This window comes from Excalfactoria chinensis, chromosome 3 (genome assembly GCF_039878825.1).
Source record: "Excalfactoria chinensis isolate bCotChi1 chromosome 3, bCotChi1.hap2, whole genome shotgun sequence".
NCBI lineage: Eukaryota > Metazoa > Chordata > Aves > Galliformes > Phasianidae > Excalfactoria > Excalfactoria chinensis.
Window position 1 is genome coordinate 33,541,706 of NC_092827.1, and position 26,489 is coordinate 33,568,194.

General features: G+C 41.8%; 1 protein-coding gene across 4 annotated transcripts in view; it reads left to right on the top strand.

The window, feature by feature from the left end:
- The window catches only part of ANKRD6 (ankyrin repeat domain 6), a 100,622-nt gene that overhangs the window by 47,609 nt on the left and 26,524 nt on the right, over positions 1–26,489 (top strand). For 2 of the 4 annotated variants that reach the window (XM_072332710.1, XM_072332712.1), the window contains exons 3-4: positions 9,644–9,800; positions 19,938–20,210. In XM_072332710.1, coding sequence (XP_072188811.1) covers positions 20,091–20,210 — 120 coding nt within the window. In that variant the 5' untranslated portion in view covers positions 9,644–9,800; positions 19,938–20,090. Of the gene's footprint in view, positions 1–9,643; positions 9,801–19,937; positions 20,211–26,489 lie in introns of those variants that run through there. The other 2 variants (XM_072332709.1, XM_072332711.1) reach the window with 1 other exon arrangement.

Below are 26,489 nucleotides of genomic sequence, written 5' to 3' on the forward strand. Positions count from 1 at the left end.
CTGTTGGTTTGGAGGTGACATCGAAACAGCAAACAAGAGGAAAAGCAATGGGGCAGTAGAAAAAGGGCAAAAATGTGAAATATTTCAGAAGATTCTGGGTATATTGGGGTGAAGGCAGGAAGGTGAGGCTGAATCAGTAACATCCTGTAAATACTCTCCATCTTTTTGTTTCAGGCCAGTTATATTTTTGCAGGAAAGTATTTTTGATACTAAATGTGAAAAATAGACGGGGGTCACTGATTGGAATGTGTTTTTTTTCCCCATACACAGCTAAGATTCTGAACCTAAGTAAAAACATTCCATTTCTTTTCTCATATATGCTCATTATGATATTTTTTTTCTGCCATTTTCATGCGTCTTTGGTTTTCAAACTGCCTTTCTTGGACAGTAAAAGTGAGGAACTGGTGTTTTGCTGCCTGGCAGCACACAGGTTCCCACCAGGTTCCCATAAATGATCCCAAAGTAAATGCGTTTACATCAGTAGTTTGCAGCAGCCTCTTGTAGGAACACTGTAAACTAACTGTATGTTTCATGAAGTATTTAGCCATGTGTAAATGAATTATAAAAGAAGAAAATGTCCCATTTGATCCACTAAACTGAATTGAGGCTTCATAGAAACTGCTGATTTGCATCTCCATGAAGAAAAGGAGACTGAGAAGCTTAGTGGCTGTAGCACGAAGGAAGGAAGCAAAGTATGGTAATAGCAAGCAAATTAAGGGCAGGTGACTGACAGGGTATGGGTTTTGAGGTGGAGGCATGAAAAGATAGGAACAGAACAGAGAGTAGAAAAAGAACAGTTCAGAGAGACAGTAGTGTCACATCAAAGTGCCAAGTGAGATCCTTTCCCATTCAGTTTTTTTTCATGTTTTTAATCACTTTTTTTTTTTTTGTATTTTCTTTTATTCCTAATTCCTCACTTTGTAATCTGAGAGAAAAACAGTATGTTATGGCTGCTTCTTCATATTTCCTATAAAATTAATGCTGAAAACTGCCCCACATACAGATATCTCACTGTATGTATTCAAATGTAAAATAATGATTTTACAGTAAGACATCTGGTCTTATCATTGCTGTCCCCAAATTCTATTGCAGGGGAAGATGAAGCATGAGTAAAAAGCAATTCAACACATGCACTCCCAATTGAAATTCATAAGCATGGAAAATCGAGACTGAATCTGATTTCTCCTCTGTAGAATTCTGCTTTCTGGCGACCTTCAACAATGAAAACCAGCAAACAGTTACACATTTCTAAAAAGAAATGGTCAAAGAAATGGATTTTGAAATGAAATGTCTATTAAAGAAAAACAAGTTTTCTCCTGCTGTCATTCGCTTTCTGCGTTCTGGAAGACTACAGTGATATTCTGCCATCTTTCAGCCACTGCATTTATGATAATAGTCATGGCAGGGCTGTTTTGCTCAAGCTTCCAGTTTGGGATTCCTGATTGGTCACAGCTGTTCACAGTAATTGCAGTTTTGCTATAAACTGAGGAAACTGGAAAACATTGACTTGGCCAAATGGAACCCCACCTGAATTTTGAAACGCTCGCTTTTCGTTTCACGAATGATGTGGGATGCATTGTTACATGAGGAATATCTGTATGTGCAAGTGATGGGGAGGTGGAGAATTACTTGTGGTTGCCCATCATCTCGTTTCAAATGTTGAGCAACAGGTGTGGTATGGCAGATTTCTCTTTTTAATTAAAAAAAGAAAGAAAAAAGACAACAAGCAAGGATAGATGGCCATTTGTGCCTTTTCAGTCTCATTGCGATGTCTTAGCTTTGTGTGTATGCATGTATGCATTCAAGCAAATCTGCAGCTGCCAGGTGATGCTGGGCTTCTTCAGCCTCACCTCCACAGTAACCTTCTTGCAGCCCAAGGTTAGTGGTAGAGAGAGGTGCCAAGACTGTCAGTGTTAAGAAATTATTTACTAAACAACTAGCGTACTAATTGCAGATGAGTTGCTGATACTTCACTCATCTCTAGCAGTACTAGTGCCAGTATTTCTGTCAGACTTATCTAACAGTAAAGGATGTGTTCAGGCTATTGGCAGTGACTTGAAGTCCAAAAATTCTCCAAGCAAACCAATGAAGTGCATAAATGAGAAAAGATAACTGCCCACATAGGAGTCAGGCCTGAAGGCGATCTATAGATTCTGTGTTAAACTATCCCATGGGAGACATTCATATACTAATTGCCAACTACGTGTTTTGATTTTGTGTACCATGTAAGCTCTTGTCATAGCTGATAATGCTGGGGGACGATATGGTGCAGGTAAGAGCTTGCATCTTATTAGTGTCATCAATTATTCCCTTTTAATCAATATATTGTTTAGTACTTAGCACTGAAGTGCTGAAAAGATAGAGTTTTTCTTCAAAAGATAGATTGAGCTTATTTTAATGTGCAGCAGTGTCCTAAAAACAGTGCAAGTTTACCATCCTTTATATCCTGTGGAGCTGATGTCTTTCAGTTGTTAGAGTCATACTTCACTGTCAGGAATGAACAAAAATCCTAACAACAACAAAGTGCTCTAGAAACTGCCTAGGAGAATGCATCTCTAGCAAATCTGGCTGTGGAGATGCCACTGTGAAGACAAACTTTGTTCTCAGTAAGGGCTGTAGTGGTAGAATAAAGGAGAAAAATGTGCCCTTGGTATTCCAGATGTTTTTGCTGTTCTGAAAGCTGTTAGAAAAACTTACTTTATTTTTATATTGAACAAGTCTAAAATAGACACACTGAGACCTGCTATACTCCCCAGACCATGCTCACTTAACCAAATTTCAGGCTGTAAGAGTCTTTAACTATTTGTTAAATGTAAGTTACCTGGATGTTGTGCCACTGTCGTAAATTGCAGTCTAGTCTATATTCTAGCTTCTAATTGCTAGATGAATATTTGTGAAGATGTGAAGTTACTTTGGTTAGTCAGGAGGCACTATAGAATTTCCAGAAATTATAGATAAGAAATAAGATGCCCAAGTGAACTCATGCTAGCTGTGTTTCTGATGAACCTGGCGAAGTGAATCTTAAAGCTAATCAAAGTTAAACTGAATTAGGCTTAGTTAGGTTTCCAACACTAATGTTTCTCTGAGACATTTTAGAAACTTCTTCTCAGGGTATGCCACTTAGTCCGGAGTAGCAGGAGTGTGTAGGTTCATCCAAGAAGGAATAACCAAAAATGGAAATGAATTCAACAGTAATATCTTCTGGTGGTGTTCAAACTCTAGAGGTTACCAAATAGAGTAATCTATTTCATGTGAAATATCGGTGCAGTGATACAGGAAGTTACGCTGTGAAGGTATTTTGACCACTTTTATGGAAACAGCTGTTGTCAGCATGTCTTTGCTCTTGGAAAAGATAGACTGAGGAGGGGAAGTTACATAAATTCAGTAATAGTGTGAACCCATGTAGTCGTAGTTACGTTCTCTGTGGTGTAGCATATCTAAATACAAGAGCACTGACCTTGTAAAATACCAAGTCCTAAAATCATCAAAAATTGTAGGAATTTGAAGTAAAAAAGAAATACTGATTAAAAAGTAAAAAAATATACACAGATATAGAATGTTAATTGGATTTGGCACCTTTTAAAAAATGAAACTGTATTTGAATTTAAGAGGCAGAATAGGTGTGTTACATTTTCTATCACTGTTTATTTTTGTGTGCATAATACATGTCTAGGTAAGGTGGCTTAATTTGCAGTAGACTCATTACACGCTGGTTGGACGGGACCTCAAGAGGCCGTCTAGTCCAGTCTCTTGCTTGAAGCAAACCTATCACTGCACCAGTTCAGTTCAGCCCTGGCTTTGTCCAGCTGGGCCTTGGATATTTCCAGGGAAGATGCTGCCATGTCTCTTTGTTGCCAGTTTGATCAATACGCTACTTTCCTAATGTCCATTGTGAATTTCCCTAACTTCAACTTGCCCCTCTCGTCTCTTATTAAATCATTTTTTTCTACTTAAAAATGTTTGGCTGTGCTTGGTATACGCAGGAATCTGACATCAGACATTACTTACAAAGACTGAAGGTGAAAAAAAACCAAAACAGGTTGAATGCCTCAAACTGCTCGTATTTGGCTAGAAGGTTGAACTCAGTAGGTTGTTTTCTCCATTCATGAATGAACCAACTTTTTCTGTGCCCTTCCTTTTCCTGTTAACTGCAATTACGATAAGAGCAGCAGGTTTGGAAGGCATATGAGCAGACTTGTTTGGTGTAGAAATCATTATTTTCTAAATTGGATACTAAAATCAGATACCTGAGTTTAATTCTGTAGCTTGAATGCTTAGATTTATATTCCAATTTGCTAAGTATCAGCATAGTTCCTGTTAAGCTAAAATATGTAGCCCTGGAGACACCGCCTGTACTATAAAGCAGGTGGAATAAATGGAAAGCAACAAATCTTTTTATGTGACTTATGAAAACAGCCCATGCTTTGTTTCAGTCATTTAGTCCAATGACAATAAGCTAATCCACAGATACTTGGAGTTTGTCAAAGGACCTAAAACATGATTTAAGTCTTGAAATAGGGTATGAACAGGAATGTAACAGCCAATACTTGTATCATTTGCAAGAATTTCTTAAAAGTGTGACTAATTAGTGATGACTTAAATTATACAGCAAAGGATAAAAGGAGCTGAACATGGATCTTGTTAAGTTAATCTTCTTATGCAGCCTCTGAATTAAGTAACACTCTAGGTTCACTGTTAACTCCATTTTGTTTTGTTAACAGTTTGGAACACACTAGAAAAAGAGATCTAGATTTATGCTGTGAGGGGAAAAAAGATGGCTTGGACGGCTTCTGTTATATTGTAATCTCAGTTAGGATCAGTGTGGGGTTTGGATTAAAAAAACAAGGTCAAATTCCCAAGTTTATTGGGAATAAGTCAAATTTTGTTTAGTTCAGCTGAGCTTATTTTTCCTCAGATGTGCTGAGGGTTGTGCAGTGCAGGGCCATGCATCAAGCAGCACGTCTGGGGTAATGGAAGAACATGTGAGATCAAATGTTTGTGTTTCACCTTGTCGAGCCTTGTAGATGGGATGTGAAGCCCACAGTTCTTGGTTCCCTTTTTGAGTTCTTTTCTGGAGAGGCCATGGTGCATGTTCAATGGCAGAAGCAGCACAGGGCAAGGCCCTCCCTGCTGGGAGCCATGCTGCCAAGCATGGCCCAGGACTTGAGTCTCACTCCTCAGGTGCTGTGGCCTCTTACACACAGCACCTTCTGGCATGTGCTTTGGAGGAGCTGGAGCAAGCAAGGCTGGACCCAGCAAGCCCATGTATTGCTGCTTTACTTGGGTTAGGACTGTTCTGCATATCGATGCAGCAGCCTTTGTGTTTGGATTAGGCACTTGCAATGTAAGTGTGGTCCCATGGCTGTGATTCTTCTGCTATTGCCTGTTTCACTATCAGCAGCTAGTGTTTTCTTTTTTCTTTCGTACTTATTTACATGCTTACTAGGGCGTCAGATTACATGCTCTGACTTAACAGCTGAAGGAATATGAGCAAGGATTGTAAAGCATAGCATCTAAACTTCCCAGAGGTATTTTAAGGAGCTACGAGATCTTCACTCGGCCTTAAAGAAAACTTGTAGAACAGTGAGTTTGTCTTAACTGTGCATAAGGAAGCAAATATTTAGTTTATGTAAAATAAAATTATAAGAATAAGAAGCAAAAATAAGATGATAAAAAATCATGTTGGTACCCACATAACTAGTGAACAGACCTGAGGTGCAGACCAGCTCTATGGTCGGAGAGGTAGGCATTGGCATCTTTAGCCGTGGTCCTACCTTGTGATTTACTTTGTTTTTATTGTGTGTTACATGGAGATTTGGATTGTTGGCTGAAAGGAATTTTGAACTTTTCTAGCTGTCTGACAAGTATAATATTGTTCTCCAGCTTACATTTAAATACATGTACATACTGTTTCAAATAATGATGTTTTTAACATGTACCCCATTGAGAGTTCTCTTTCCTTTTTTGTCTGTAATTTCTTTACCATCTGTTTAAAAAACAAACATTAGTTAAAAATCTTCCTAAATCATAAATAGCGTTTGTAAGTGGAGAATAACTGTACTAGTCATAAATTAATTCTGCTTCTGTTTGAACTTTACAATAACTGAAAGATTTTCTTACAGAAATTACTGTTGCCATTTCCCATTTTCCATCCAATTTCTCATGACAGACAAATGAAAAAAAGCCATTATTATGTAGTCAGCAAAGCAGTAGAAAAAGGTCAAGACGAAGACATAAATAATAGTTTTCTCGTGTCTTTCTGTATTACCAGGTTTTTCTGCATAAACACATCTAATCTGAAAGCATGAAGGAAAAGATGGGCAAAGTGGCTGAATTATGTGGGGATGTTAATTAGTAGTAATTGGGGATGGTGAGGTCTTACAATAGCATTTTCTAATTGAAGTCACAGAACTGGCGTTTCAGCAATGATTTCTGCTTCAAAGATCAAGAGAGATTATTTATTCTTACCACTTTCCTGTCTGCAGCTCTCAGAAGTTCAAGCAGGCCAAGTGACTTCCATCACTTAGGGAACACTGCTGAGAAGAGCAGTGAAACTGCACCGAGAGTCGAGAGATCATTTCCCTCTGTGCAGCCACCATCTCTGAGACAGAGTATTTGGGCACCTCTCTAACTGTAAGGGAAGGAGGTGGCCACTGCTCCAGTTTTGTTTAACACAAAGGTTCGTTTGAAAATGCATTGTTCTTTCAAAACAAAGCAACAACAAAACCCCATGCTACACAGTGACATTCATATAATAATCATATGCATAATATGAATGTGAGTTTTCTGAAGGATGTGCTCGTTGCTGGGGTCCATACACTGTTTTGCAGCCTTTCTTTCTCTTGTATGTGATGGCTGTTTGTGTGGCTAATCCAGAAATCCACCTCCCATTAATGGCCTACAGCAGATATGTAGTGAATTGTGCAAGAATAGCGCAAGCATGGAGAAATCTTATAGCTCATACTTTCTTTTCCCTTTTCTTAATATCTGTAGCAGAAGAATCTAAGAGTGTTTTCCTGAAAAATACTTTGTGTTGTTTATCTGGTAATAAAAATTCAACTCTCCACCTTCAATAAAGTCAGTGCTTTTTGGTAGAAGGAACAAATCTGAGGTCTCAAACACCAAAACCTCCTGGATTTTCAGAGGTGAAGGGATGGAAGCTCAAGGTGGGTTTCAGCTGCCTGTGCCGAGCAGTCTGTCCCATGATGTTCTTTTTGTAACAAAAAATAGCAGCCTCTGATACAGAAATTCATATGAGTGCTCTCCCTAAAATATGCACTGTTTATATGGGTAACTCACTTTACTACAGTCACTTACAGAAATATACTATCAGAGGTTTCCATTCTTCTTCCTATTTGACTCTCCCTTCTGGTTACAGGCAGATGCTTTTTTGGAGCCCAACAGAAACAGTGACTCAGTGTTGATAAGAAGCTGTTGCTTGGTACTTGGCATGTGAGCACTGGCTTAGTCCTTCATAACCCCTGATAGACAGCCAGGTCTTTGAGGTCTTGCTTGTCAGACTCACATAGCCAAAGAAAGGATGCAAATGGTTTCTCATGACAGCAATAGAAGAGCTTAAATTGCGTCAGATGCTAGGCCGTGTTTGGCAGCCCTGTGGTCCAGAACTGGTTGTTCTCCACAGTCTGAGATGATGATCATCTTGATCAGTAGTAGCTGGTCATTTAAGCTTCCCAAAAACAAGTGACCACTTACTATTGAATGTACTTCTGCACTGCTCGCAAATAAGCACTTAAGTCTTTATTCATCTTTATCTTTTTTAGGGTGTAATGGAAATAATGGGCATCTATTCTTATCATTCTAATAAAAATAGAAGAATGTTTTAAAGCCAGTTGGATGTGGTGCTCATGGATATGATTTAGCAGAGGGTTGTTAGAGTTAGGGTATTATGGCTAGGCTGCGGTTGGACTTAATGATCTTTGAGGTCTTTTCCAACCTGAGTAATTCTATGATTCTATGATTCTGAGGCTTTTAGAGCTATCCAGATATTGTCCAGCAGTATTCCTGAGAGAGCTGCAGGTACTTCTGAATAGCTGTTTCTTACCACAGCACAAGTGATTTGTATTCAGGTCTGCCATCTTTTCCCTTGCTCTTTTCTTAAAGAAAAGATATTGAGGGGAACTCGTGTTAAATTTAGTGACACCTTGAAATAGCCGTCCGTAGCTACAGTACCAGACCTCCACAAATTGAGTTGATTTTGTGCTGGTTGCACTGTTTATTTCCCCTTAAATAAAATAAGACTGAGATTAAAAGCACCCCAGGGAATGGTTTTAAAGTAAAAGATGGGAAATTTAGATAGGATGTTAGAAAGAAATTCTTTATTCAGAGGGTGGTGAGTTGCTGGCACAGCCGCCCAGAGAAGCTTCTCCATCCCTGGAGGTGTTCAAGGCCAGATTGGATGAAGCCCTGGGCAGCCTGAAGTGGTGAGCTGCATGCTGCCCATGGCAGGTGGGCAGAGTGGGCTTTGAGGTCTCTTCCAAACCAAGCCATGCTTGGTTTTATGATTCTGTGAATCATCTGCACCGAAGAGTGACTTTAAACTCTAATCTTTGAACTCACCTCCATTTATGTAGGGTAAGGGCTGTCCATTCCATGTGATGGTCGCTTCCATGCAGGAGTGACTGATGAGAGGAGAAGGCATGGGCAGCATGAGGCTGTAGTTGGATGAACACTTCAAACAGTTATTAACAGAAGCCATGGCAATTTTACTGAGCCCCACCTAGTAATTGTCACATTTCTGCTGTCCTCTCCAGCTGTTTGAGGGGAGACTCAGCTCGGGTGATTAACAGTTTAATTCCTTTACCAGGTGATTTTCTAAGCATGACCTACCCAGGTTGTCATACAATCAGAGAAACACACATTCCAGCACTGGGAAAAAATGACAGTGCAGGTCTGAGAGCAAACAAAGTATGAGAGGAGGATGCTGATTGGGGCATCAGCATTAGCCAAAGCATTCAGGAGACTGCACCAGAGATAGCAGGCTTGTGAGTCTTCTCATCTGTTCTTTCTCCCAGCAGCTCCCAAATATTGCAAAAATGGTGGTCTCCCTGGAGGTTAGACTTCCAGAGGGAAGTGATAACAAATATGGCAACAGGGAAACCTGAAAAAGTAGCAACAAAGGGGAGCTGATGAAAATATTAGTGGAAAGAGAACAGAAGGATTATGGGCTGAAAATGGAAGCCTAAGTGAATACCCCTCATGAGTTCCTGTAGCCAGCGAAAAGTCTATTCGCTCACATCCTGAAATGGAAGATGTGGACTGTGATGACAGTACAGTGTCATGGAGAGTGGTAAGAGAGGGAAGCAGAATGAGCCCTTTCCCTGATTTCTTTTGGTGTGTGATTTCTGGGAAGTTGCCAGGGCCTATGTCTGATTCTCCTTGTTCATGTAATCACGCAGTTCCCACTGATGGCATTTTCAAGTATCAGTCAGCGCAACCCAAACTGGCAAGCCATGCTTTGAACTTGTTTGTAGTGGAAAGTGCCTGTGATAACTTCAGGAGGAAATAACACGTTTTGCCCAGGTGTATTTAGGCAGCTCTGTGTTGCAGAGGGCACTGGTGTTAAATTTCCTTTCTCCACAGTGTGATTTGATACTCAGTTTATTATGTGTTTCTACTTTTGCAGAAGCAGTGTGCCATACTGTGGTACAGAGAGCACTGGTGCTGTCAGCACAGGAAAAGACTGAACTTGCCATCTCCGTTAACCCTCACCAGAGACTGCCCAGCAAGTCATCACTATAAAATGTTCATCAGAAAAGAAACTATATGATAGATCTATGAGAGTGAGTAACAAGCAAATCTGTCCTTTATTTATTTATCTATCCGTCTGTCTACAAAGCTTTGAAAACAGGTCTGTGCAGAAATGTGTTTGGAAATGCACAAAAATTCCTGGATAAATAACCAAGCGAGAAGAGCTCAGAGTTTGACATGAGGAGCCAAGATACTGTCATGCTGCAGTGTCTTTTGAACTATGCACTCCCTTGCCTCCCCTGCTGTCCATTTTTACCCCTGTTGAAATGCACGTCTAAGGTTCAGCGCTGGTGAGATAAATTGGCCAGTGTTGTACTGAAATGAGATTTCTCTAGGTGAGAGGCTGGAGACTCATCCACTCTGCTTTGTGTGGGGTAGGGCAGGAGAAAACATCGTGAGCTTCAGTGGTTTTTCACTCTGCACCGTGGGTAGGTTGTTTTCATGGAGTGCTCAATGAGCTATTTATCTAGGCTAATATACGTTATAGGTATTAACTTTTAATGCATGACACAGCATTGCTGGCTCCTGAACCTTGATCCAAAGCAAGCATTGAGTCTTCTGAGGCTATGTTAAAATGAAAGGTTTGCTTGACATGTCAACACACCTGCAGTTCTGGTATACTTGAATAAGAAGAAATCCCGGTGCAGTCTCTGCTAAAAGTCCTATTATTTAAGCAGTGATAAACTGAGAAGAAGTATAATTTGCAGTTGATTACTTATTCTGTTTTCTACTTCAAAAGTAGTCACAGCTATATGAATGCCTAAGCAGGATAAGTACTTGGATACAGAAAAAGCATTGTGAGATGCTGGCTTTTCAGACAGATGAAGCTTGTATTGCTTTCTGTAGAAGGCTGTGTTTCTTGACAGCTTAACAGTGGAATGCATACAGTACCTACCATTTCCCTGGCATGCAAAGCAAGACTGTTGTACAAGGTAGAAAGGAAGATGATAGACCAAAACCTGTTGAAATAGTTTCTTAAAACTTCAGCCTCTGAAGTTGTCAGTGTTAGAAGGCCAAACATGTTGTAAGGATGCACTTAATTTCCTTTCAAATCAGATTTCTATTTTTGCACGCTTGCGTATGTTTGTCCTTGTGTAGGTGTGTGTACATAAAGCCGCTTTTTCATCCTCTCAGGTATGTGTAGAAAATGCGAGAGAAGTGTTTTCCTAGAATCAGAAAAGCTGAGGGATGTAATTATGTACAGAAATGAGCTGTGCATACATATGCATGGTATACACAAAGGAAAGAAATAACATAGCTTTTCCTAGTTGGCCTACGTCACATGAAGGAGAGTTGCACACAGGGACTCTGAAGGTTTTCAACAAAACACGTGTGATGTGATATAAAGTGTTCCTTAGTTGGTTATGTGAAGTATCTGTCAGAGGTTCATCGTGAACCAGCTGAAATGAGACTGGTGATGATTCTTCTTTGTTTGTTTGTTTGTTTTGTTTTAACAGAGACAGAGACTGTCTCCCTGGCATCACTGAATCACTAAAGGTCTTGTGTTCAGAGGGACCTTAAAGTCCACCCAGTCTCAACCCCCCTGCTGTAGGCAGAGTCACCACGCGTTAGAAACAAATCATTACTGAGATTTGTTGAGACTTTCTGCATCAGTTGCTTTTGACATTTTATTCCAGTATGAGCATTTTAATTCTCATAAATCATAATGATTTACCACTGACAGGACATGTCATGATGCAGCTGGGCAGACAGAGTCTTCTAGCAAATTGCAGAACGCAGAATCTTTCTCACAGATCCTATGAGCTTCTTTTAATCTAGCTTGAGATGTTTAGGATATAGTTTCCAAGATACTGTTTAATGAGGTAATTAATTTTAGAATGTGATTCATTTGACAGTTTAAATGTACTTTAGGATGACATGATACGTCATTTGTATACCCTAAAAGGAGTCTTAACAAAGTAAGTTGGTGGTGTCTGCCCTGTCCATTGAACCCTTTTGTGTACATCTGGTATCACGATGCTGTCTGGAGAGCACCAGGGTTTTGGAGAGTCCTGAAAATTAGCATTCTGTCATCTGTGGTCAGAACTAAGGCTGTAAGCTAATGCTGTGAAAAAGTCTTGTGCGTTCTCTGCGGTGTTGGACTGCAGGAGCATGCTTGCACTACGGAAGTTGTCCTGCTCTTTGAATCCCACTGGTGAAAATCTCCAGCTTTCCTCGTCTCGTTCCAAGTGAAAGTATAATGAATTCATTTCTTTGCTGTGTGAACTATTCTATATGTGGTTGGTATTTTATATACTTTCTAGTTATCTCATTGAAGAAATAATTTCCCATTCTTGTAGTATAAACCTCAACCCCATAACCATGTGTGCAGCTTTAAGCACGTTGTTTGTTTCAATGGCTTCAAGTGGTTGTAGATTAATTAGATAGAAGTGGCTTGTTTGTCTCTCATGAGCTGTTGCCAGCCTTCTTGGTAATTATCACAAGGTTGTACAGGGCTCCTGGCAAGGGTACTAAACATCTGCTCAAGAGCAAATCCCCAGGAAAAAAAAACAAGTGAAAACATAGCTAATTACTTAGGAGACAGTTTGGTGCCACCTTTATGTTACCATGTTGGGTTTGATTTTTAAGGCATTTAAAACTGCCTTTGATAACTGCACATGCAGTTAGAGTACTTGATTAGTAAATTCGTAATGGCCCAAATTACACAAATTATCAGTGAAGCAGAGCAGATATGTTAGGTCTATGACATTTACTGTAGCAGGAGTAATACAGTAATCATTGGCATTGGTGTTTTATGTGAAAAACTAATCATGCCATTCAGCTGTTTCAGAATGTGTTTCCACTTGCTGAGTCTTCATCTGTATCATATAGAAATTCCACGGCTATGTTTGTTACTGGAATCATAGGGGTTTTTGGTTGCCAGAGTTTGCAAAGCATTATTAGCTAAGACATACCTAGAAGTTCTGGAGGTGGTTCATAATGTGGTAGCCATGGTTTGTTTGTAAGATACTGCTAGTGATGCATTTTTATGGACCTGTTCAAGAGAGTGCCCAGCCATTCAAAGCAGCAACATTCGCCATCTCCAGTGCAGCAACATTCAGGCGTAGCAGCTGGGAGAGAAATCAAGACATCTGCAGAAAGCTTCTAAACTGATTCATTATCATCTTAGAGAAAAATATTTTTAGCCCACAGTGATTGATTTTTCACAACTTGCAAGGAGATTTATGAAGCAAGTAGTACTTACATATCCTTCACTGTTTGTTGTGTATATATTGTCCTTTATGGATGTAATACATCAACGGGACAAACTCTGAAGATATTTAGTCCTCATTTGACTGCCTGCTAACACGAACATTAAAATCAGGGATACTGTTCATGGTATTAGGATGATGTCAGCATGATTCTCTGTCCTCCCACAATACAAACACATTTGTTAGTGTCTGAGAATGGGAAGTAACTTGGTCTCCTTCCCCAGCTGAGGAAGATTTTCCTATGCTAAGTCTACAGAGCTTACTTCAGTCACTAACTTGAGAGAGGGTGGCACCAAAAACCTACATTTCCATGAGGTTGGTTAATTGTAGGGAGCAGACTTTCTCATTGCAGCATGGTGCTTGTAGGCTGCTGAGGTAGATGGAAAAGTACCATTCAGGAAGGCAGTTTTGAAGGAAGGCTCAGGGATTTGGGCTTATGTAGCTTGGAGAGGAGAAAGTGCTGGGGAGGCCTCATTGCTACCTCCTGGTACTTGAAGGGAGCGTGTAAACAGGAGGGGGACCAACTTTTTACACAGTCTGATAGTGACAGGACAAGGGGGAATGGCTTTAAACTAAAAGAAATTTAGGTTAGATGTTAGGAAGAAGTTATTTACTCAGGGGATGGTGAGGCACTAAAACAGATTACCCAAAGAAATTATGCATCCTTGGAGGCATTTGAGGCCAGGATGAATGGGGCCCTGGGCAGCATGATCCAGTGGGTGGCAGCCCTGCCCATGGAAGCAAGTTGGAACTGAGTGGGCTTTAAGTTCCCCTTCAACCTAAGCCATTCTATAATGTCTGCCACCTAGAAATCCCACTGTGCGTGAGCGTAACGCAAGCCTCTGTTCTCTCATGAGCTCAGCTGTATCCTGCTTCGTTCCCAAGGCTCAGCCCCAGCACTTCTGTTGAGCAGCAGTGAGCTGGAAAGGCCTCCTAACTGCACTCATGCAAATGAGACCAGGACATCTCTTTCTTGTGTGTTTGTGTGCCTACCCTGCCTTGTAGCCAACAATGGATATTGTTTCACTGTGTAAACATTGCCTAACTGAAGAATGCTTGCTGTGAGCCGATCTTGCTTCTGCTGAATGTTTTTGACGTGTGTGCGCATGCATGTAGTGAAAGAGAGGGTGGGAGAATAACAAGGTTGTGAAACTTGGATGAGATGGACAAAATGAACAGCTGTCCTGTGAGGTGCTCTGGAATATGCTAAGGGTAGAGCCTGCCTAATGAATGAGGTAATTAAAGAGGAAGAAAAACAATTAAACAGTTGTCTACGTGCCGTGGGATTGGTGATGTATATAACTGATGACTTGAAGCGCTGATCTCTATTGCTTCTCTCCATGTGCCTGTGTCAGCAGGTGCAGCTTTGTGGTGGCAACAAGGCCTGTCTGAGAGCTGCCAGGAGGCTGAGAGCTTGTGTCTGGCTGTGGTGGACGGAGGGCTGCAGATCCACACTGACAGCAGAGCAAGGGCATCAGCTTGGCTGTTTAGTGTTGGTGGGAACGTGGGGAGCTGCTGGCACACAGAGTTCCTTGGGAGACTGCTAAAGTGATTGTTGAAGTAATTAGTAACGAGTGGGGAAAAAGCAAAGAACAGACAAAAAATGAGTTCTCAGATGTACTAGACTGTGCTGATTCTGGAGGTGATGGGTTAGACAACTGTATGCATGAAAACTGGATCATTTTACTCACACTGATAGCATTTCAAAACATGCAGTGAGAGCAATAGTAAGCAGCGTCAGAGACTAGCATACAAGAAAATAGGTTGTCTGGTTTCAAAATGTTCAGCAGTATACAGTCCAGCTCAAAAACTAGTATTGGTGTAGTTGATAAATCCGTATCAAAAGCAGATAGTTCTTGAATTGGTAGTCTCTTCTTGTTTTTCAGGTGTATCTATTACTGGGATGAGAGGAAATGGCCGTAAGTTGTGCTGGTGAGAGTGGTGAGGCACTGGAAAGGGCTGCCCAGGGAGGTGGTAGAGTCAGTGCTGGAGGTGTTCAAGAGATGCATGGATATGACACTGAGCGACATGATTTATGGGCATGGTGGGGGTGGGCTGGTTGTTGGATTAGGTTATCTTAGAGGTCATTTCCAACCTTAATGATTCTATGTTGTGTTTTTCATAATGACACCTTGGGCTCTTCTGAACTGTCCTTTAAGGCAGGAAAGAGTGAAACACAGAGTCCTCCCTTTAGCCAAACACACACCTTCTTCCCAATAGGTTTATACTGGATTCATGGGGGAACTGTAGAAAAATCAAAGGAAGGCAGTGCTTCAGGTCTTGAAAAAACTTGGGAAGTCACTTAACAGAAATGGAAGGTATATCTACGTCCTGAGATAAATGATAAAATGAGGTAGGTTCCAGGAAACTCATTCTTTAATGCAATAACCCACCTTGTTATTCTGAGTACAATGTTTGTGCTTATGTCATATTTTAAATATGACAAGCTACTTCTCAGAGGTGGTAGACAAGAAGAAGAGGATGCTGTAGATTTTAATATACTGTTATGTACTCATGAGCAAATAAACCCATTTTCCTCTGAGAGAAGAGCAATGAAGAGATGGTCAGCATTAGAAATAGGAAGTTTTCTTGGAAGCTTTCTTAGAAAGGTGTCTGATTATTATAAAAGAGTACTATTGTATATCATCTCATAAAACAAATGGTCTGACTAAATTGCACATGACTCTTTTAAAGTATATTAGAATCATTATTATGTATACTGCATGGAATAAAGCTGCTAGGTGATGGGTGCTTTTCTTGCAATACTCAGCACCATTTCTGGCGATGAACTAGAGAATTTGGGGGCCTAATGCAGAAAATGGGGGCCCCTTTTTCTTTTCTTTGTTTGATTTTTGTATTGCACCTTGGTACAACGGTAATGGAACCAGGAGCTTTTGTTAGCTGCACTAGTGTTCTGATAGTAACTGAACTTGGTGGTCGTCCTGAGAGTGACCTGTGCTCTGGTATTGCATGATTTCCATTTATCACGTGGGATTTTATGAAGTTGATTAACTTCAGAGTTTTCCACCTTTTTTTCTCTCGTTCCTGCAAGGGAAGCTTTTATTTTCTTTTCATCCTTTATGTGAATATAGAGGAGGCTCTCTTCCAGCCTAGCAGTGCCTGTGATGCTTGCTGTGTGCTGGACTTTTCTTCAGCTCCAGAAGCAGCCTCCAGCAGCCAGACATTTCCTGAAGCTCCTGTACTCATGAATGCCTGACTCACTGAGCTGCTGAAATCTGTGGAGATGCGGCTGGCTCTTGCTGCCTGGAGACATTGCCTCATTGCTGTGGGTCTGAAATACTGATCGGTGATATCAGCCTGAGTGTCCCCTGTCACACTGCGCTGATCAGGGGACCATGTTGCTGTCCCCGTGCCGAGCAGAGCTGCGGCAGTAGGACCAATGGGCATTGCCCCAGGCTGCCATCCTGCGGGGTGCTGGAGCTGGGTGTTGCTTTCCCTAGCTGCTCCAGGTAAGCAATCTGATCTTTACCAGAGAAACACAGCAAGAGCTGCTGCTTCTTGTAAAAAAACAGACAAACAAACAAACAAACAAAAAACCCATTAAAAAAGTGTCATTAATGAATGGATGAATTAATTCATTAATTTGGTCTTCCTGTCTTGATTTCTTAGCAGGATTGAGTATCTCTGTGCTTCCCAAAAGGATAGGGGCAGGAGCACTACAGGGTCCCTGGCACAAGGGCTCTGCTGCTTGGAGGAAGTGGCAGTGATTTGAAATGGTAATCCAGGCTTTAAATCTGGGCATTAGGCACTGGCAGCAAGGTGTGTTGCGGTGCCTGTAATCATGTTATTGGTTTATTTTGCACTACCTGGGTGCAAAAGAGCGGTGGAACCTTTAACTGCAGCACCTGGGCATCTGCTGCCTTCTCCCTCAGGTTGTGTGAAAACCATTCTGTAAGGTAGCTGGCGTCGGGGATGTGGCTTGTTACATGACTGCCTTGCTGCAAAGGAGACCTGCTGCTGTTGGAGGCTTCAACAGTGAGATGGAAACCCATATGAGACTGACAGCTGGATCAGCTTTTGTATGTGATCCAGAGGAGGTAAGAAGGCAAACCACATCACAGAGTGGAGCTGCCACAGGCAGTCCCTGTGGGCTGTGGGGCTAATGATCACCAGAGAGAGTTTACTGCTGTCACCAGAAATGAGTGAGACGAGCTATGAAATGAGCGTAGCTTCCAGCCTTCACTTCTTGCAGGTACATACACACTTGTTAGCATGACTGCTCCCTGGCAGCACTGTGCTTTGCACCATCTGAATCACTTGATACACTGGTGTGTATTTGAAGTCTCTGGTGCTTCAGCTAAGTCATAATGAGCATCTATAGTTTTTTGGCAGTTTGGTCAGAAATGTCTGTGTGCTGGGGAAATGTTGGCATTCAGCTTTCTAAGGTGAATAGCAAAAAATCTCTCAGTGTCTGTGATGTTGCTGATATATATATATATATATGTATAAGTTAAAGGATGAGAAAACCAAACAGGTTCTGATCAGAGATGTTTTGCAGGGTGCAGAACTGGCTGTCGTTGTGCTGTGCATGGCTCCAGGTTGGGGCAGCCAGGCTTGCTGTTGGCTGGGGACAAACAGATGACCATACAGTACATTTGGAAACCACTGTTGCAGGACAGGAGCTGGCACAGGAGCAAACAGCTTCACTGCCTGGAAAGCTGACAGAGAACATAGTTGGCGTAAAGCTTGCCCTGCTCCCTGCGGTAGGCTTGGAGGGACAGGAACGTGCTCCTGGCAATGGGGACACTGCCCAGGAGGGAGCAAGGCAACCAGGTTGTGGGGCTTCAGCTTGCTTCAGTAAACATCAGAAAAGCGAATACTTAAGGCAGGTGAGATTGAACTTGTGTTACTTTTCATAGATCAAATTATTAATGATAGGCCACCTCCAGGGTGCAGCTCTCCAGCTGTGTGGGGTATGGTGCTGTTTCCTTGTTATCCCTTGCTGAGCTGCTTTTGAGGCCTGGGATGTTTTTGCCTTGTTTCTCTCTCTGAATAAACACATAGCCGTTTCCATGTTGCTACAGGCATATTAGCAATGAGCAAGCGTGGGGATGGTAAAGAAAAGCCAACCTGGATTCTTTGCCTGGAGACACCACAACCTCGGTTTCAAATCCAAGTGTCTGTTATCTGGAGTTGGCTTTGACATAACTTTTCTGTTTACCTTGGAGAAACAGGTAGCTTTCCTGTGCTTCAGAGAGCTCCTTTACTAAAGTGGGTGTAGTATCTGTAAGCATAATGCTCACCTCGGAGGATGTTAAATAAAAACATAAAAACTAATGCTTATAAGGTGTTCTAAGAGTCATTAATACAAATTGCCATAGGAATGCAAGTTAATTTCTGCCAGTATCATCTACAAACTTACCAACAGGGTTTTAATAGAGGTGAGCTTTTGATCAGGAAGTAACGTAGATCTTGAACCATCCAGAGATTTAGGATGATACTTTGGTAACACAGAGGACTGCAGTACCCTGCTGACCATTCTGTTAAGCAGGGTTGCAAATCCTTCTTTGTTGCTGACGTGGACTGGTGAATATGACGGTGTAACATTGGAGTGAGATGAATTAAGAGGTCTCGCACTGTGTATCTGGAAGACAAGAGGATGGTGTACCCACAGCAACCCATGCACTTTTCCCTTCTCGTTGGGTGTTTCTTCCTAGTACATGAATGGAAATGAAATCTGTCCTGGCAGTGCCCTCTCTGCTGAAACTGTGAGCAAGAACATCAGTACTCTGAGTGGTGGGATTGTGATGGGAGGGCTTTGTGCTATCAGCTAGACTGACGCAACCAGATTAATTTAGGGGGGCAGCCAAGCTGTGCTGTAGTTAATAGCTTTTTGTTATTGCTGTTTTGAGGTATATTCAAAAGGACAATATGAATGTGAAAGATGCTGTTTTCCACTGTCAGTCTCCAAGATCAGCTGGTCTCTGCACCTGTTAAACTATGTGAAGTACTAGTAGCTGGTAATGAGCAGTATAGTGGTATTTCAAGAGAAACGAAGATAAATTGTCTGCACACATAATAGCTATCTTGCTATTGTGATGTTTTTGCTATACTGAAACAGTTAGCTAGCCAGGTGTGAAATACTACCAAAGTAAAGGTAAAGCTGAAATCCTCCTGCACTGGGAGGTTTTGGATCCTTAAGCTCAAAGTGATCTGCAGATAGATTTTCTGGAAGCATGTCACAAGTCTTTTATCAGCTCTGATGGTTCGTTGTATTGGGCAGCTCATTGGAGATAGAAAAGAGGAATTTGCTCGCAGTCATTTCCCTGGTTTGCATGAAAAATGCTAAATCTGATTTGTCCCCGGGGTCAGTGTGGCATGATGTCAGCACCTCTCTGGGGATGCAGTTTCTCAAGGATCAGTGTTTCCCAGTTTCAGGTTGTGATCCCTGACAAAGGTGTCCTTGGAACGGTTTGCAAGAGGCTGTGAAGCATTTTATACCAGTGAGAGAGCAGTCAGCTGCCTTTAATTGCTGACTGCTCTCAGTCCCAGTGCAGAGATTTGTGTATTTATATCTGCAGCCCATAAGTATAACCTACCCTTGCTCCCTTGGTCAAAACAGGCTGAGGTGCTGATAGCAACAAAGGGAGTTAACTCATCCTTCGCTGATGTATAGTCTGGGAGATGTAGGAAGAAGGAGAGAACAAAAAGGGGCTGCACAAATACAGATCAGGCCAAAAGAGAGCAGTGCTTTCAGAAAGTTTAAGGATTTTTGTCCACGGACGAGGGGAATTAGGACTCACTGAAAACGTGTGTCTGTGTGCACTCCCTCTGCCTTGCAGTACAAGTGCAACAGTCCTTTCCAGGAGGCTCAGAGGTGTTTTGTTTGTGACCCCCTCCCAAACCGATGAAGAGATGAAGCACTTGGGGAGGAGCTGCTGCAGTGCCTCCGTCTGTGAAATGTTGCTGACAGCGGTGTTGTTGTCTGATCCACAGGTCCAGAAGATGGCATAGGAGCATCACTGCCTTCCAAGGAGCCAGGGTCCTTTCTCGCCTCCTCACATGCTTCTTGAACTGCTCTGAAGCCTTTGTTTCTGGACCGAAGAAACCTGTGAGCTGCTTGCCCTGCAAACCTTTCTCTCCTAATTCATGAGCCAGCAGGATGTGGTCGCTGTGCTTTCAGAACGGCTTCTCATAGCTGCGTACAAAGGCCAAGTGGATAATGTGGTGCAGCTTATCAACAAGGGTGCCAAGGTAGCAGTTACCAAGGTAACAAGAGAAAAACGCTTTACAGAATCCCTGGGAACTAACATAACTCCTAAACCATTGTCTGCGAAAATGCCCTTGTGGCTTTGCAATTCTGAATGTAACTGAGGCTAGCGGGGTTGAGATTTCCTTAAAGTTTATACGTATTAGCTCATGTAAATTTAATAAAATAGTGCATGTCTTGTAGCTAGACAGTTTTCATTAGTTGCATGTACAGCTGTAGTGAATGCAGAGTCCTTACAACGTACTGTGCTGGTGGAGGCGCGGTGACATCCTTCAGAATGCGCGTTGACTTTTGTATGGTGTGCAAAATGGAACAATTCATCGTTGCTGGGGGATGAGAGGAAGGGGGAAAGCCACCTGTTGTGGTAAGATATCGGCATGTAGAAAGCATTCCTTTGCTGTTAGAGTCTATTGGTACGACAGGCGCACTTGTATCTGGTATCTCCACCCCTCTCATGCTGTGTAGTCCCCATCCAGCTGCAGACTTGGGGTTTGCAAACCATGGTCCCTAAATCAAAGGATTTATGCTTAGATTTTAAGAGAATCCAAACAGATATTTACCTACTCCTATATCTCAGTGTTAGAAATAATAGCCAATAAAAGCTGAGATAGAATGCAGCTGTTGCAAAGAAGGCAAAAAGCCCTAAAGCAAATTAGGTAAGCAAGATCTTCAGAGCTCTAACATAAAATCTGGGACATCCTGTTTTGACAGACTGTTGTTCTCTGTCATGTCTAGTCTTATTTCTGTTTCCATATTGGTGTTGAACACAATATATGCATGGGAGCTAATATTCACGGATAGAAAGCAAATGTGAGTGCGCGAGATAAGATTATTTTTTTTTCCCTGTATTTGTCTGTCAGTGGCAGTTGTTTGCTTTGTGGTGTTTTGAGTTGTAGGTAGCGTTGATTTTGAAAGCTGGAGTGAACTGAGGGTAATTGTTTTTAGTGAATTTTGCATGCTAAAGCTGAGTGTTGTTTTGCAAAGATGTAATAAACGTGAATGGTCCCATAAGGATACCTGTTTGCCTCTATTGTCCAGGCAGCTGTAGTTGATCCAACCATTATTGGAGGTGGTCAGTAATAGAAATAAATTAATACATTTGATTAATAATGGTTTTGTTTGATTGTTCTGCAGTGGTTTAGTTTGTTTTTAAGTTTAATGAGTTTAGAGGTTTCTGAGGGACCTACCTGAAAATACATGAAGCATTGAAAGGATGCCGCTCTTCATACAGATTTGTGTATCGGTATCATTTGGAATTCTGCACTCTTTGAAACATAAGATGAGGTGTCTTTTTGTAACAGTTGCCAGAATAATCATGCCACTGATTTTACTGCTTCGTGAAATTAGTTACCATAATCCATAATTCCAGTGCAAAATTGGTATTTTCTCCTCGTTAAGGTTGTCTTCTTTGCAGTCATCAATGCTTACTTTTAATTACAGTAACAGTAAAGGCATATTTAAAGACCTGCAGCAACCTCTGTTCAGGGAAGATGAAATAAGACCTGAAAGACTGAAGGACTGCAGAGACTCTTGGAGTGATCAAGGCTATGTGTTGGGGGTGTTTTGGTGGCACTAGAGCACTTGTTCCTCTCCTGTTGTGTGCCAGGTAGAGGTGAGCTCAGTACAAATCAAAAGGCGTGAGATCAAAGTGCTGCCCTCATCAAAACCCATCAGTTCAGGCTCAGTAATGTCTCATCCAGGTCAACACAGCATGCAGTTTGCGTCTGGCTCTCACCCAGCCAGCTGCACAGGGATAGCGCGAGCATATTTGCCTATGAAAGGCTCTATAAACATACATACCCTGAAAGAGCTTGGCTCACTAATCTAGTGACACAGAGGCTGGAAGGAGAAAGAGGCATTTAAAGTCAAGGACAAGGTTGTCACAGGATTGAATGAGGCTCGTGTATCTTTAAACTGGAAATTTTAAAGGAATTTTTCAGCCATCAGAGAAGGTGGGTTCGTTCTTCTGTGGTCTTTCAATAAGCAGAAAGGCCTGAAATACTAAATACTTTTAAGATAGGGGTTGTTAATTTTATGTTGGGAATCGGATGACAATTAGGGAATTATTGTTTAAGCTCTCAGATGAACTTAAGCACAGAGCCTTCTCCCCTAGCTGAGATAAAACTCACAGCAAAATGCAGACTAAAAGTAAATGTAAATTTATTATTATTAAATTTAGTTCCCTTCTAGTTGTGTATCTTCTATGTTTATTCATCATCTTCACTTTGTTCTGTGAAATTAATTTTAAATTCTACAGATTTGTTCCAAAGAAAAAAAAATGACTATTGTACTTTTCAGCCAAAATTCCTCCTGAATTGTACCAGAGTTTTATCGAAGAAAGATCTGCCAAGGCAAAGCTCTTTGGACAGAGAGGAACAGTTCCCTCATCACTTTAGGCTTGAAATGAGTTTCTGGTATGCATCTGTAAGCACAGACTGATTCCTGTGGAAAAACACCATGCAGAGCCACAGCTTGAAGGGACTGGGGTCTGGACCTTTATTCTGAGGAGTTCTTTATTCAAACCTGGTTAATTGAGCATGGCTTAAGGAGAATGAAGCATATTTTCCACAACAAACCAAGGGCTATTAAGTGCTGAATAGATGGCAAGCTCGTCCAGTTCTATTTTTACTTAAATATGGAAGGTCATATGATACAGTTAATTGCTGCTTCAGTAAACAGTAGTTCAGCTGCAAAACAGTGTTTCATTTTTGTCACCTCTAACTGGATGATTCCAGAAGAAGAATATGGAGGAATCAAAATTCTGTGTAGAATTGGTGTTCCCGAGTGCTCACTTCAGCATTTCCACCTGGGTGCATTTGTTTCTTTCTGACATCATTAATAGCAAGTCACCTGTCCAGCTGAGCCTTCCATTCCTGTTGCAGCCGGTGTGGAAGTGTACGCTCCCACATCCTTCCTGCCACCAAGTACAGCTAAGGGCATGTGGGCTCTTTCTGGATTTCATAGTATCATAGAATTACCCAGGTTGGAAAAGACCTCGAAGGTCATCAAGCCCAACCACAGCCTAACCATAGTACCCTAACTCTAACAACCCTCTGCTGAATCATATCTCTGATTTGATACAATTAAAAACATGGATGGAAACAGGAAAAAGAGCTGATGGTGATGATGCTGCTGGCCGTCTGACGATGGAGAAGAGGTGATGGTGGTGCTGCATTGCAGGTGCACGTACACATTGTCCTGGTGCTGGGTTCTCCGCCACAAGGACATGCAAAGTGGTGGTGAGGGACAGTCTTACTCTCAGTGCCTGGTGCTTCACTGCTCTTCTTTGGGCATCTTGTCAGCCACAGTGACATTGCTCTGCCTGGTTGGACAGAGAGATCATTTCCATTTTTGAGTCATTCTGTCTGGCGTTCTTCACAGGAATGAAATGTATAGCTGTTTTCTCTATGAAAAAGGAAAAACAACAACAACAAAAAAAGCCCCAACAAAGTCAAACCAAAAGAAAAGCAAATAAACAAACAAAAAAGAAACAACTAGCAGTACAGCTGGGCTCATTCCAACAAGCATGTTTGCTTATAAGGTATTTTGGTGAATATACTGTGAATATACTGTGTGCCCCCAGTGGCGCAGTGGTTTAAGCTGCTGCCTGCGGCACTGGAGGGCCCGGGTTTGAATCCCCCCCCTGTGGCGCAGGGGTAGAAGTGCCGCTTCGCTACACAGGGGGCTCGAAACCCGGGAGTTGGACTCGATGATCTCTAAGGTCCCTTCCAACTCGCACGATACTATGATACTATGATATGATATGAAATCTGAAATATTAAGAATTGAGCCTTTTTCTTCCCCATTTGCAAAACTTGCCCCATCTTTCAGTTCCTCTGTAGTAGAGCTTTCATTCAGTAAAGTTGTTGACAGCTTCAGCCCTGAGGCTTTTGCTGAGCCTTGCTGCCTTGCTGTCCTCCTAGAGCATTGCTTTCCCTTCCCCAAGTTACTTTTGATTCTGACATTGTGAGGTGGGATGGATTCAGGAGAGGGCTGAGAGCCACCAGAACTGGCAGAGGAGAAGCAGAGATAGTGATGTATCAGGTTCTCTTCATCTTGTCTTTGGGATGGTGCCCAAAGGAGGGGATAACATGATTTCACCTCCTGTGCTTGAACTTCTGGTGTATCCTAAGGCCTGGCTGAAACCCATCTCCCTCAACATGCTGGGAACTTCAGCCCTTGCTGTGGTCTTGCATCATGTCTGGAGGTGAAATTCCAGCCCTGAACTTTCGTCGTGGCTCACCCAAACTGTGTGATACTTGGTGCTGGGATTCACTGGGGTGCTGCACTGTGGTACCAGCACTCAGCACTCGGAATTATTAATTTGGCCCAAAGAGCCATGTGTTAGTTAGCACATAGAGAGGAATGTGCCACTGCTCTGTTAAAGCATGAAGAAGATTGCCAGAGGAAGCAGTATTGTAGCACAGGCAGTTTTAATGTAGTTTGTATATTGCCATGGGGATTATGAGTATTTTTTTCCAAAGGAGAGCTGAATACAGCTATTCTGCAGAGCATAGCCTTAAGAACATGGCTATTAAATCGAATTCTGGAAAGAGAAGATGGGCATTTAAAAGAGCACACAACAGCCAGTGCTTCTGTTTTAATTCAGCACTTCTGTTTGTTTATCCGTTTGCTTGCTTGATTTGATTGTTGAGCTAGTTGTGTTACAGAGCTCCCATATGGCAGTGTTTGATAGCGCTAGGATACTTGTAGACTTGTCATCAAGATTTCAACTTGAGAGCATGCAGAGTTCTTGAAAATGGTATTTTTGTATGTTGAGGTGGAAACAAAGAAATAAATCTGTTCAGTGCTTTCCTATATTTGTGCTACTTCAGCTTGAAAAACTCCTTATTGACTTACGCATCTGTTTTGAGCAATAAATAAGAATAAATGAAAGGGAAGTAGCAGCCATTTAGAGACTTGCTGAATGCACATTGAGGCCAATGAGAAGCTTTCTGCTGACTTGAGCCAGCAGGTTATTCATGGGAAACAGCATAACAAATCATCGGCGTGAACAATACGACAAGAGTTTGTGTTTGTTTTCAAGCTTTCTAATAAAAGGTGGATAGGCATGTTTTGGTATCAATGCAGAATGGATGAACAAACAACAGTGCTTGTGCAGCACGGCGCAGGGAGAACTGAATGTACTTGTGTAAAAGTATCTACGAAGATATAAACACAAGGAAAGAGCCTGCAGCTCCTGGTGTTAGGCCCACCTGTATGGATTTGGTTGCTGAGCACACACCTGGAGTGGCTACTCCAAGAAAAGTCTGCTTTTAAACTGTTCATATTGTCAGTTGCCTGTCGGCATTTGGAACTTAGAACACAGGTTGAGTATAACTAGAAAATTTAACTGCTGAGATCCATGTGGATGTTTACTGTGGATATTTGCTGTGCTTGACTGCAATCTGACACAACCCACAGCTGTAGCTCTATGTCATCGTTGTTGGAAGTGACAGCATTAGTGTAAGAAATCCCATTTACTTGTCAGTAAGCCAGTGACGTGGGAGGTTCTGTGTGATTTGTGGCCTGCTGAAGTAATTCTTTTCATTTGAATAAATGTCCAAATTGCATATTTTTTATATGAATGGCCACTTTATTGGTTCATTAATCTGAGTGGCAGGAATCTTTCATTTGTATTCCTGCAGTTGCCTGTGATAACCTCCAAACCATTACAGTTGATATTTATAAAGGCCCATAAGCTGTTAAGTCCTCAATGTACATGTTAAACAGCCTCTGGCTTTAGAGTTTTCTCCCTGTGATGAGTAACCAAGAGGTGTTCTTGTTTATGTATTTTTCCTCTCCTGCTAGGACCCTTATGTGTATTCACATAAGACCCCTCTTTAGTGCTTCAGTGGGGAGTGTGAAGTGTCTTTATGGAGAAAACATGTAGGGAAATTTCTCTGTCCTTTCGTCCTCATAGATACCTTGGTCAGGATATATGGTTGTGGGGGAAAAAAACAAAACCTGACAGCACAGTTAATAAAAAAAAGATGTCTTAGCCATCTCCTTTCCAGCCAGTAAAGAACTGTCCTGGATTGGGATGGTATGTATGTACACACATACAGTGTGCATGTATACGTATGTGTGGGATGGGTGATTGCGTCTTTCCACTGTTTGCATTGCTTGCGCTGGAAGAGCACTGTCCCTCTGTGCCATCTCTCTTTGCTTTGATGTAAGCGGGAAGAAAAAAAATCTGGCATTGTCAGTTCTTGCAGTGTTATGATGGATGATGTGATGGCCAGTGTTCTTCCAAAAGCTTGAACTTCTAATCAGTG